Source organism: Centruroides sculpturatus, unplaced genomic scaffold, assembly GCF_000671375.1.
Source record: "Centruroides sculpturatus isolate CEXI.00-Female unplaced genomic scaffold, Cexi_2.0 scaffold230, whole genome shotgun sequence".
NCBI classification, from domain to species: Eukaryota; Metazoa; Arthropoda; class Arachnida; order Scorpiones; family Buthidae; genus Centruroides; species Centruroides sculpturatus.
In genome coordinates, this window is record NW_019384716.1 from 420,066 (window position 1) to 433,132 (window position 13,067).

The 13,067-nt window shown below is 32.5% G+C and overlaps 1 protein-coding gene across 1 annotated transcript in view; it reads right to left on the reverse strand.

The window, feature by feature from the left end:
• Positions 1-13,067, reverse strand: part of LOC111627933 (menin-like) — a 69,876-nt gene that overhangs the window by 19,281 nt on the left and 37,528 nt on the right. The window contains exon 5 of the mRNA XM_023371624.1: positions 6,850-7,684. Within this exon, the coding sequence (XP_023227392.1) occupies positions 6,850-7,684 (835 nt within the window). The remainder of the gene's footprint in view (positions 1-6,849; positions 7,685-13,067) is intronic.

The following is a 13,067-nucleotide window of genomic DNA, read 5'->3' on the forward strand; positions in this document are numbered from 1 at the left end:
GAAGTTTGTCTTAAACATCTGCATTTTTCTGTGTTTTGAGTTAAATTATGACATATTTTATTAAAATAATGATTATTTAAGCATTTATGAATAACACTGTAAAGAAACAGATAATTTTAATCCAGAAATTATTTAATTATTCAATTTTTTTGCAAGTGATGTGAAGTGCCTATAGAATTTTTATATATTTGTGTTCATAATAGCTTATCATAACACTAGAAGTAGGTTTGTCCCTTCACAGCATCTTCTACCATCAACAGCATAATTCATTTGTAAATTTCTAGAAATAGTTTAATTTGCTTATTTACCTTTGCTGGTAACCTTCATTGCTCTTGAATGTTTCTGCCATTTTTCAACAATATCCCATGAATCAGTGCATGACATGAACTTGTGGCGCAATGTGTTTTACTTGGAGTTCAAACATCAAACGTGTACTTTTGCTTGCTGTACAAGTTTAAAGTTTGAACTTCGGCTGCAACCTCTCTAATATGAAAATTTGCCAGAATGGTAAAAATCTACATAAATTTGGGTGAATGTCTATTGTTTTCAGGCTTTTATGTAATAAATGTGGGATAACTCCTGCAGCAAAGAGAATTATAGGTATTGCATGAAATTTATTCATTTTCCATAGGCATTTTATTTCTTGAGAGAGTTCAATATATTTACTTATTTTCTATATAGCTATTTTGTAAATAATGTATATTAGGTATAGCAATGTCAATGTTATAGATACAGATATAGGTCAAAATATTAGGAACACCTGTGAAAAAATGCAAAATATTTATTAGTAGGGAGGTGGGCCACCTTTTATTTCTCAATTCCCCTGACGAGGAATTGAGAAATAAAAGTCGTGCAGAAAGTTTAAGGGAATTCACAGCCATTCCTGCTGCAGAGCAGTCTCGAGTTCAGATAGTGTGCGTGGAGGAGGAAACCGAGCACAGACTTTGTTCTCTAAAAACCCCACACAGGCTCAATGATGTTGAGATCAGGGGACTGGGGACACCACATGAGATGTTCCACTTCTTCATTATGCTCATCCAACCATGTTTGAACACAGCGAGCCGTGTCTACAGGAGCATTGTCATCTTGGAATAGAGGACATTCTCCAGGAAACAGACTATGAAGCATAGGGTGTAAATGATCTGCGAGAATACTGCAATAATGCTTGCCTCTGACCTTCTCCCTCAGGACAACAATTGGCCCCAAGACATGCCATGATATTGCTCCCCACAGCGTCACAGAGCCCCTGCTATGCTTCATGGTAGGAACCAGTCAACATGAAATGCCTCTGCCGGTGTTTGCCAGATGAACACACATCCGGTAGTTGGAAATAATGTAAATGATGATTTGTCAGATCAGATGACCTGTTCCCATTGCTGTTGTGTCCAGTTTCAGTGGTCTCGGCACCACTGTCGTTGCTTCATAGCATTCTGCAGCAACACTAATGGCTTTGGGAGCCATGAATGCTCGCAGCATTCAGCTCCCGTTGAATAGTTTTGGTGGATACAGGGTTCTGGAGATGGATGTTCATCTCAGAGGTTATCTGCTGCAGTGTAGTCTTACGTTTTCAGGTGACTATTCTCTTCAACGCTCATCTGTCCCGGTTGGTCAACTTCGATTTTCGCCCACTGTTCTGTTTTGCAGAAGACACCTTTCCCAGTTTTGTGTAGGCTGTCATAATCCTTGACACAGTGGATCTTGAAACACTCATAAGGTTGGCTGTTCTAGATGCTTCAGTGAGGCGAGCTCCAATAATCATGCCTCTTTGCACATTCGACAGGTCGGACATAATGGCGCTTTGCTGGGAACAATTTTCTCATGCAACTGTCACACTGCCAAATGCTCGACTGATACCTTCCCTTTCACCACCACTGGATGGCAGACTGTTGCAACACATGGTGGGGCTGTATTGGACAGTCAAAGTATAACACATTTCGAAAAGGGTGTTCCTATTATTTTGTCCTACACCTGTAGTTTTGTGCACTTTGTGAATGAGAACAATATCTGGTCTATTGTGATGGATTGTTTTATCTGTTATCATCAATCTGTCAAAATATAGTTTGTGTTGTATTCTCAAGAATAGTTTGTGAAATATACTTATACAGTAATACCCACACTTATGCAATATGTGGGACCGAGCGATAACAGTGTAAGTTGGGGTATAATTTCGCAATTTGTGTAAAATCCAAGTCGGATGTATGTAAGCTAATAAATGTTCTCGTTAATCTTATCTCATCTTTTGATTCGTTCACGGTTACAAGAAATCACCACATAGAGTCTCTCAAGTCTCCGTAGATATAACAAATACAGAAATAAATAACACAAAATAAATTGTAGCTATGCATCGATTCCGCGCGGCACATCCGAACATGTAAGCTGAACGATAGTGTGGGGGGAGTGAGTAATTAAGAGTTGTGTGGTGCTCAAACAAAAGACAAATCGACGAGATTTGAAAATCACGTAACTCCAGGTTTGCATAAGTCGAGGTATTACTGTATTTAATACAGGAAATCCTTGTTAATTTGAACTCAGATAGTTCAAAAACCCATTAGTTCATAACTGTACTTTTGTTCCAGCCAGGGATATAGAGATTTACATGTTAAGGACTTCAGTTAGTTTGAAATATAGCTACTTTCAAAATTCAAAGTGAAAATTCTGTCCAAACTGTGATATACATAAGTTAACTCATTAGTTTAGATCAAAGTGCCTCCATAGAATAAGAGAACAATAGATCAAGAACAATTCATTTAGAATTGTTCTTGATCTATTGTTCTCTTATTGGGTCAATATGGCTTTGCATTTAGAGTAACATATTTTCAGGTGACATCTTATCCATGGACTATCCTTTTTTCTCTTATCTCATAAAATATGGCCGGGTTTGGGACTGCAAGATTGGGCTACAAGTAGCAGATTGAGACATTTGTAGGCTCTAGGATAGTACATTCAAGCAACTTACTACTTTTTGGGCCACTTGAAAAATAATTTGGGCTACATTTCCAGGAATTCTACTTTACTTTTTATAAAACCTATCTGACAACCTGTGACATTCTCACTGGACACATGCTGTTTAACTGCTGTTTATTATTATTATTGTTAATTATTGAAAATAGCATTCTGTACATGTAGCTTATTTTGTTTGCTTAAGAAATTACATCAGTTACATGACATTTGGCATATTGTACAGAAATATGTGTATATCAAATAATTCAAAGTTGCAATTATTTTGTCCCTTGAATTTCTAACTAATGAGGATTTCCTGTATAAATATTTGTTTGCTATATACTAGTGAATTATTTTAGCTATCTGTTATGTCTGTATGAATAATCTGTTTGCGCCAAGCTTTTACAGCAGCCTGTGATATGTTGTATAGTTTCTTGTGCAGCATGACATTTCCTCATATGTCATCCATAATATCTTAGATTATGTATTTTTTATAGGCCATTGTACAGATAACTTGGTCCTGTATTGCAATTATAAAGCCCTGTTTTCCCAAAGCGATTCCCATCTTTCAGCCAGTGGTTTGATGCTGTCTTATCAACTTGTAGCTGTACAAGATCCTTTGGGTGTCTACCATGTAATGTTTTTTCCATCCAGGCCTTGCTGTTTGTGTTCACAGAATCATTTTGTTCTTTGTACTTTGGTGTCCCTTAGGTTTAATAAAAAGTATAGTTATCAACAGTCTGGACAATTATATAGTGTAGTGACAATGACTGTTATTAAGTATGGAAGAAACTTTGTAATGAGTCTATCTGCTTCTGATGGAGAATCTTAATGTCAATAAGACATTATTGACATTACGATTCTACTACCACCCTCCAAGGAAGATAAGCCTTTTGTTAGAACAACCTGGGTAGTGTAGTCTATACTTAGGGCTTAGTGAGTATTGTTTGGATTTTATGATTGAGCTCCTCATTAGTATTATTATTACCATCTTATTTTCTTTGAAACTAAGTAAAATTATATATTAGTGACTCAATATAATGTGATTTTGTGATTCAAAGAACTCAACAGCACTGTAAGGAGGAACCCTTTCTGCCATTTATATGAACAACCCCTGCTACATGGCAGCAAACTGATAAACAGTTACTGCATTGTATCAATTTATAATTCACACTTCTCAAACACTCCCTACTGTCTACTTGTTCCAGCTTTTGCTGAACCAAGAAATCTAAGGATTAAGCTGTGTTTACAATGTGAAGTACAACATATAGATATAATAGGAAAAATATTTCAAATTTTGAACTGTACTGTTAATTGCCAATTTAGCATAGTAGTCTACAATAAGATGGAATGAAAACTCTAGGATCTGAACAGACTGAACAATAAATTGGTATCCATAGACCATCAGTTAGTCCTAGTTGTAAGCTAGATTAGGGACTCTTAACTTGGTTTCTGGTTAGGTTAAATTAGATTAGCTTTAGTCATCTGGTTAGGTTCATCCTGGTTATGGTAGGTTAGTTTAGTTAGTTAGTTAATGTTTAACAAAATATATAAATAAATATAAAAAAAAATTAATGATAAATAAATAAATAATTTTTTTTGGAGTCTTGGACATTTGTCTTTGTTGGTCTGTTCATCTTGTCTAGTTTGTCATTGTGTTTGTTTGCATTGTCTGTCTAACTGTTAAGTAGTTTTAAGATTCACAATCATGTTCAGTTTTATTACTATTAAGTAGATATAAGTCTTCCTACTAACTTCTACACTTAGCTATTCGTGGCAGCACTCAATTATTGGTGTTTGCTACACTTAGGTTTTCTTTTAGACCCTTTACGGCCTTGCAGCCTAAAAGCTGCATGCAATACCAAATAGAGGGTACTGTAGCCTTATGTATGCTGTTCAGAGGGATACTACCTTTCTCTACCGTCCATCTCCTCTCCCTCCTTCTACCCCTCCCCTTTCCCTCTTTTCTGCCGGCTAAATACTTCATGTACGGCCAATGTCTTTCTTGTATGTATGTACATATCTATCTATCTATCCATAAACCATCTGTGTTCTATTGAAGCATGTTATATTGAGCCACTAGTAAACTCTATCTCTGATTTATTAAGAAAAGCAAAACATCATTATTGTGAGATCCGAATAGCCCCCAGGTCTAAAATAATAATTTAAACAGAAAGTAAAATCTTTCCTTAAAAATATTCTTTCATTTTGATGGAAAAATAAAGTTTTTCTAGCGTGGGAAAACAGCTAGGAGAGTCACTTCCTTTGATGGAAGTATGAGCATCCTCTGTTTTTCCCTTATCCGCTAAAAATCTCGCTTTGATGGGAACTGTTTACCCCTCATTTCTACTCCTTCCCATCCGTCCACATGGGAAAATCCGAATACAATGATTGGTCGTAAATGGGAAGATATCGGCGAAGTTCAGCTGAATTCGGGGAGTTCGTCGGGAGTTCAGAACTGAGTGGAGTCTTGTCAGTTCTGAAAGTGACAAGACTCCACTCAGTTGCTCTCAAAGGCCAACGCCCTTAAGAGTGAAAGGCCAACGCCCTTTTTGACTAGCAGTAAATTCTAGTTTTAACTAGACAAAACGGGTTTTAACAAAGACATTCAGTACAAACTAGTTTCAACTAGTTAAAATGCATCCTAACTAAAAACTGGTTTTTACTGCAACATATAGAGTGATTCGGGGTAAGATGCCTAATTTTTGATATTTTCAAACGGTGATGTCACATATTGTCATATATTTGTATGATGAATCGTTGGGCCAATATTGAGTGCGGAAAGCTGTAGTTGGCTATCTTTACTTCATTTTCTACATCTGAGAAGAATAAAAGCTAGATAAGAACGAAGTTTTTGTTGTGAAATGTTTCTAGAATAATTTTAAACTAAAAGTAAAAATGGAATTTATTAAAAACTACTAAAAACAAATGTGTGATGTAGTTAAGGTTCTAAAGTTTCCATTGTCAGCTACTGCCGATCCCGATTGGACATGCTGGAGCAAGTAACTCTACTAGGCATCTTACCCCAACAAATGGAAAAAATGCCACATTTTTCTTGGGGTAACGTGCCTATTTTTTGTTAATTGATTTCTAATATGCCTATTTTTAATAAACTTTTGTTTTCTCGTTTTATTGCAGGATATGCATAGAAATTATATAAGGACTTCTCAAAAAAGTTTTTGGACTGAAAAAAGCTTTCAGCTAGCTATAGAACACGTTAGAACGGGCGGAAACTTAACAATACTTATACTGTGCTGTTATACTTACTATGAAGTACTTTGTACTACATATGCAATAAATTAAATTTGGTTAAGAAATTCAAAAATTAATTTTAAGCAATTATATTTGTTATCTTACCCTAATGGCATTTGGCATCTCACCCAGATACTTGGGGTGAGATGCTTAAAATGCCAGACAGTGAAAAAGTCGTCATTGCAAACACAGTATAGAATTTTTTAAAATAAACTCCAAACTTTTATTTGAAAGACATACTCCAGAATATGATATTTTCATTAGAGGGCTCCTAAACTCAAATTAGCGCTGTAATTTTCTTCATAAGCAAAATGTTAGGCATCTTCCGCCGAATCACTATACATAACTTTATTTCCCCCAAACATATTTATGTAGCTAAAATTAGTTTTAACTAATGTTAAAAGTTAAAACTAGTTTTATCTAAAGTCAAAACATGTACAGCAGTAAATTAACTAGACAAAACCGGTTTTGTCTAGTTAAAACTAGAATTTACTGCTAGTCAAAAATGAATTTGAGTTAAAACTAGTTTTAACTAGACAAAACGGGTTTTAACAAAGACATTCAGTATAAACTAGTTTCAACTAGTTAAAACGCGTTCTAACTAAAAATGGGTTTTGACTGTAACATATACATAAGATAATGAATTGATTCACTAACCTGTAAAAGATCGGCTGGACTGTCTGCTTTTAGCATAGAATCTACTGTCAAACCAGGAAATGGTGTTCCATTAGATTGTGTGCTTAGAAGATCTCGACAATCAGCTGATGACGATGAGGAGCTTGATGACCGAGAAGAAAAGGGTTCTCCTGAACCTAAAAGGTATTCAGGATTTAAAATATTATCTCCACAAGCTGCAGCAAGAGCCATTATATTAGGATGAGGAGCTTCATTTGGATCAATGTGCGTCACTAAAGATCTCAAAAATTCTGATTCTTGACCTGAAGCAGGTTTATCATTTGATTTTTCTGATTCAGCAATGATGTGTTTCTTTGATGTAATTTTTTGTTGAGATTTATTTGAATTCTTTTCAGAAGATCCATTCATTGCAATATTACCATCTTTTTCATTTAATTTGTTTTCTTTTTGTTTTCCTTTATTTTTTACATTGTCTTCATCATTGTTTTTTGTGTCATCTTTCTCTGTTTTTTTTTCATTTTCATCAATTAATTTGTCTTCTTCTTCCTCTTCTGAAATATGTATATCCACTCGAGCTCGAATGGATGCAGGAAACTTTGAAATTGTTGCAACTAAAGGTCGAGCCCATCCAATGTGCAAAACAGGTGTAGATGATCCTTCTTCCCATTCACACAATCCATCATAAAAACGCAAAAGATAAGCAAAACATTGAGGATCTTGTAATAAAGGTATTGTTGATCTACCAGAAGGTTCACAGCCACCAGTACTAACAACTTTGATAATATGTGGAATGAGTTCATTTGCAATTTCAAGAAATTCTTTATAAATCTCTTCATCTTCACGCCCATAGTTATATCTGCAAAATATAAACTTTCAATATTAACATTGAAAAGAATAAGTAATAAACTATTAGGAAATTTAAAATAAAAGCCATAGTCATAAAAAATGATAAGCTATTACAATTATCAGTTATTAAATGAAATTTGTTTTTAATTAGATATAATGACTATTTAATTGACAGTTTTAATTTTTTTATAATAATATCTAAGTATATTGATACAATTATTAAATTAATTATAAATCAAACATTATTATATCAATGGAATAGACAATAGTGAAATTCTCTCTTCATTATTTTCAAAACTTTAAGAAAACACAAAACTACAAAAATGTAATAATAAAAAAACTAAAGCAAAAAGTAAAAAACTAAATTAAACTACACTGTGCAATCATAAAATGGATGGCAGATGCAAAGGCAATACTGTAAATCAGGTCTAAGGCTCATTAAAATGAAACATAGACTGCAGTACAGCTGACAGAATATGAGTAGTTTGGCAATAGTAATATACTCACAAAAGACTTCAAGCTGTGGTATTCAGGCAGTAGTCCCAATGGTCAACAAGATTTTGTATACCTTCCACAAAGAAGCTGGCAGGCTGGAGCAGAACCATTTCTCCACCACTGCACAGACTTCTTAATGAGAAGTGAAAGAGTGTTCCTTTAAGGCCTTTTTCAGCAACCCAAAGACAAAAAAGTTACAAAGGAAGAGGTCCAGACTGTATGGAAGATGGGCAAGAACCTCCCAGACGAAAACATTGCAGGATGTTCAAACAGGTGTTTCTGTAAACTCTTTGCATGCACAAAGAATTTCCACTGATTGCATGCCTTCCTTAACACTTTCAGGTCTGACCTTTTTGTCACACTCTGCTTCTGTGTGCTGAGTTTTTACTGTATTTATACAATTGTGCTGTTTGAAAATGAATAATTTCTTGGTTTTCATAATTAAATTGAGTTAAAGATTGTTTTTTTTTCTGTTTAATCGGATATATATTATGTAAGTATTCATTGATATAGTTTGGATTTTAGATAGTTTAAATTTAATGTAAACAAATAAAAATAAGAAAAGTTTTGGTTTTATATAATTGCATCATTTGAAAAGTTTGCAATTGAATTTGATTGAATGATGTTATTTTTATTTCTATCAAATGTTTTCTAGCACCTGACAAAAATTTATGATGATATGTCCAATAGAGATTTAGTTTTTGATTTTTTTAGAACACCATTCCACTTCATCAGAGTAGTTAGGCTTAGCATTCCATAGAAAATACATTAAACCACATACATAATTTATTATGTTTTTAAATGTAATTTTTATATAATCAGATAATAAAGTATTTACTTTTTGTCAAATGCAAGTACTAGTGCATGAAAACTATCATACATTTTCTTAATTTTAATTTAACATTTTTAATTCTTTGTTTGTCTGAATATCAATCGTGTTGCCACTTTTCTTACATTTATTATTACATTAACATAAATTGTTTTATCCTACGGTATATTTAATATAACTTTTAATTAATTTATTAAATTAAATGACAATTATTAATATAAACTAGATATTTATGTAAATATTTTAATTAATATTAGTTATTATTTTTTAAAAATATTAAAATCTTATAATTTTTTATTTATTTTCTATCAGCATAAGAAACTAGGCATTATAATATTTATCCAAAATTCTATGAACACAGAAATTATGAGAAAACATGTTTAAAAAAGGGTATATAAAGGAACGTAAGGCATATGTTCATGGACCTCAGGGAGAGTACAAGGTCGAAAGTGGATTATATGATATTAGACTAGAAAGTGTTAAACAAGAACTGAATCAAAGCTCATTGGACATGTTTGGATATATTCATGATACACTTCTGTTGGAAAAGTGATCTCCTTTGTGCAGCAAAGCATTGTGTCTGCTAAGCATTTAACATACTATTTTTCCTGGTCTTAGCATATGCATTGCTGCCATCTACTATCCACATCAAATATTTGAGCAACACAGCACACAGTATGTTTCACTTGAACAACTCTTATATGTTCTTTAACTTTTTCTTAAAATTCATTTTATAAAGTTTGTACATTTTTGTCCTATAGAAGTGTAATTTTGGCAGTACATATGCTCATTTTTATTTTACTTTAATATTTGGGGAATATATTGCTTCTCAAAATATGCCATCTTCATTCATTGATCACACTATTTGAAAAAAATAATAACCAATAGAACCTTTAATGAATGCATAGATAATACTATGTGTGTTTTATACACTGTATTGCAGATACATCAAAATATAAGTTTAACCAGACATCCTTAAAACAGTTTTGTTTTGTTTCAGATGTTTTCCAGAGATCAATGCTGTAGCAGAGAGATTCAATACCATAAATCAATTTTGATTTAAAAAGAGTTATATATAAATAATCTCTTAAAAATACAAAATAGACTACAGCCAATTCCATTGTTACTTTTTTAACCTTATGAGTATCTCTGTTTAAAACATGTCTTAATTATTTAATACAGTCGACCCCCTATAACACTGTTGAGTTTTCTGTTTTATATGAATTCCATGTTGTACGAGTCACTTAGATTTTACGAATACATGAGCCATTCATAGCCTGGCACAGGTATTTGTAAAATATAAGTGACTCATACAACATGAAATTCATATAAAACGGAAAAATCAACAGTGTTATAGGGGGGTCGACTGTAACTCTAATAAATCTAAAAATTTATGTGGAGATTATCAATTGGCTTTTTCAGTTTAATTTATCATCAAATATAAGTTCTAGATATTTGAAATTAATTTAATTTTGACTTTATTATTGTTGATGTAAAACAGATGCATCAGGATTTAGTTACTTATTATGATTTTTATTGTTTTATCAAGATTCAGTACTATATGATGATAAATTAAACGTGTACAGTAGATCATTGATTATCCAAATATCAATTAACTGAAACATCTGTTAACCGAAAGCATTCCAGTCGGCAAATTCAAATTTCTGCTGTGGTGCTGCAATATTTGGCTGTCTTGGGCTACTCCAATATTACTTTTGTTGGTGTGCGTGCTTTAGCAGGCAGCCATGAGAGAGTACTTAAGGATGCGCCAATATTTGAACGAGGCTTTTTTCCCATCGTGAGTGGTAAGTTTTGCTGCCATCTACTATCTACTTGTTTTGTGTGGTGTTTTTCTGAGGACTGTGTGTCGTGCTGAATTGGAACTTTTTTGAAACTAGATTAACTTCTAAAATATAATTTATTTTCTTTTTATATTATTCAATACACAGTGGTACCTCGGTATACATCAGCTTTAGAATACGTCCAATTTGGAATACGTCCTGTTTGGACGAAACAAATTTTGCTCGGTATATGACTTTTGTTCAGTAGATGACTTAATTCAATTATACGCGCCATCTATGAACAAGTTGCACTATCGGTGTATTAGACCAGACTAGACGTTTGCGGTGCCACGGTTTATTACTTTGTTAAATTTCTTCTGATTTTAATTTGTAAGTAAAATTTTATTATTTTTATTAATCATGAATTGCAAAAAGGCATCAGAAAAATAAAAAATGACTAGAATCACAATGGAACTGAAAAAAGAGATTGTTGAGAAATATGAAGGTGGCATGCGTGTTCGAGATTTAACTGTTGCATACCGTATTCCGAGAACGACGATATCGACAATCGTGAAAAATAAAGACATTATGTTGCGAAAGGGGTTAAATCAATTTCTAAACAGAGATTGAAGACATTAGATCATGTTGAGTAATTGCTTTTGCTTTGGATAACTGAAAAACAGTGTTCTGGCGACAGCGTATCAGAAGCAATTATTTGTGTGAAAGCTAAAAAGATACATGCTGATCTCATGAAAAATCAAGCAGGAACTAGCCAGGAAATCAAGGTATATAAAGCCAGCCATTTTTTTTACATGAGAACGGATTAATCATTTTTACATTACTTCTTATGGGAAAGGTTGGTTTGGTATACGTCCTATTCGGTATAAGTCCAAACACCAGGAACAGATTAAGGTCGTATACCGAGGTTCCACTGTATTTATTTCATTTGTGCAAAATAAAGAAATAATTTTTAATGATACAATAGCCACAATTATCATTTTAAAAAAAAATTTATGTTAGGCTTAACATCGATGAAAATTCAACGTGAAGCAATACACAATGGAGAAAAATTTCAACATGGGATAGGTTAATATATTTTTTCGTACATGATCAGTTATCCGAACAACCCTAGTCCCAAATTGTTTCGGATAATCGATGCTCTACTGTATTTACATTTAAAAACAATTGTTTGTGTTTTGGTATCTAAATGATTAATATTTTTATCAGCAGTAGTCAGAATAATGCTGTAGACACCTGTGATAAATGTTCTTGTAAGCTTAACATTTTTTATTTATTAATTTAAAATTTGTTACATATTTTTCTCTAAAAACAACATGGGTAGAAGTAATAATCCAAAATGGCTATATCCAGTGTGAACAGAAAGCAAAAAGTTGCTTTACTCTCCCTAAACAGAAAAATTTTTTGCTATACCCTCCTTAAACAGAAAAATTCTTCATTATTAAGCACAATGGAAGTGCTTTATGCTTTATTTGTCAAAAAAACTATAACTGTTCAAAAATATAATTTGTTGATAAAATGATATGAAATGCAAAATAATATGGCAAGTTTTAATTCAGCCTTGCTTTTGATTAACATTTAATATTGTAAATGGTTATTTAAATTGCAATATAAGCAATAGCTTAAGTTTTGCTATGTTTCAATTTTTATTGAAGCTAAAAGCCTAATTGAAGGCCATTTATTCTGACGTCAGTTTTGCTGTTCCTCATCTGATATAACAGTTAATATAGATCCCACTTAAAAAGATTGAGCACCTTTGCATTAGACAATGAGAGTATATAAAATTTCCTTAAATAAATTGAAGAATATATATGTTTATGAAGGCCAGTTCAAGACAATGTTTTAAAACAGAAAAACTATCAAAATTAACAGCTGAGAAATTATTTTTTACTAATTAGAATTTTCATTAATTTTTTTATCACTGAAAAAAATCACACAAAACACTATTGTAAAACTAAATAATACATCATTCTGAAATGAATATTTAAAAGTCAATTAAGCAAATAAAGTCATCAAGTGAAACCTTTGGATGTTAGATGTGCCGCTTCAAAATTCTCAAACTCATCTGAAAGTTTACAGAGAAAAGAAAGATAAATAATACACAGTAAGTTTTTTCAAACTTCTTTATAATGGAATTAACCTTATCATCATAAATCAATACAAATATTGCAAATTGTAAAAATATACAATTCCTATTCTTTTTTGGATTAGACAAAAGATTATTAAAAATATATCATCATCTTTTTTTAATACCTTTAAGGTTATTAATA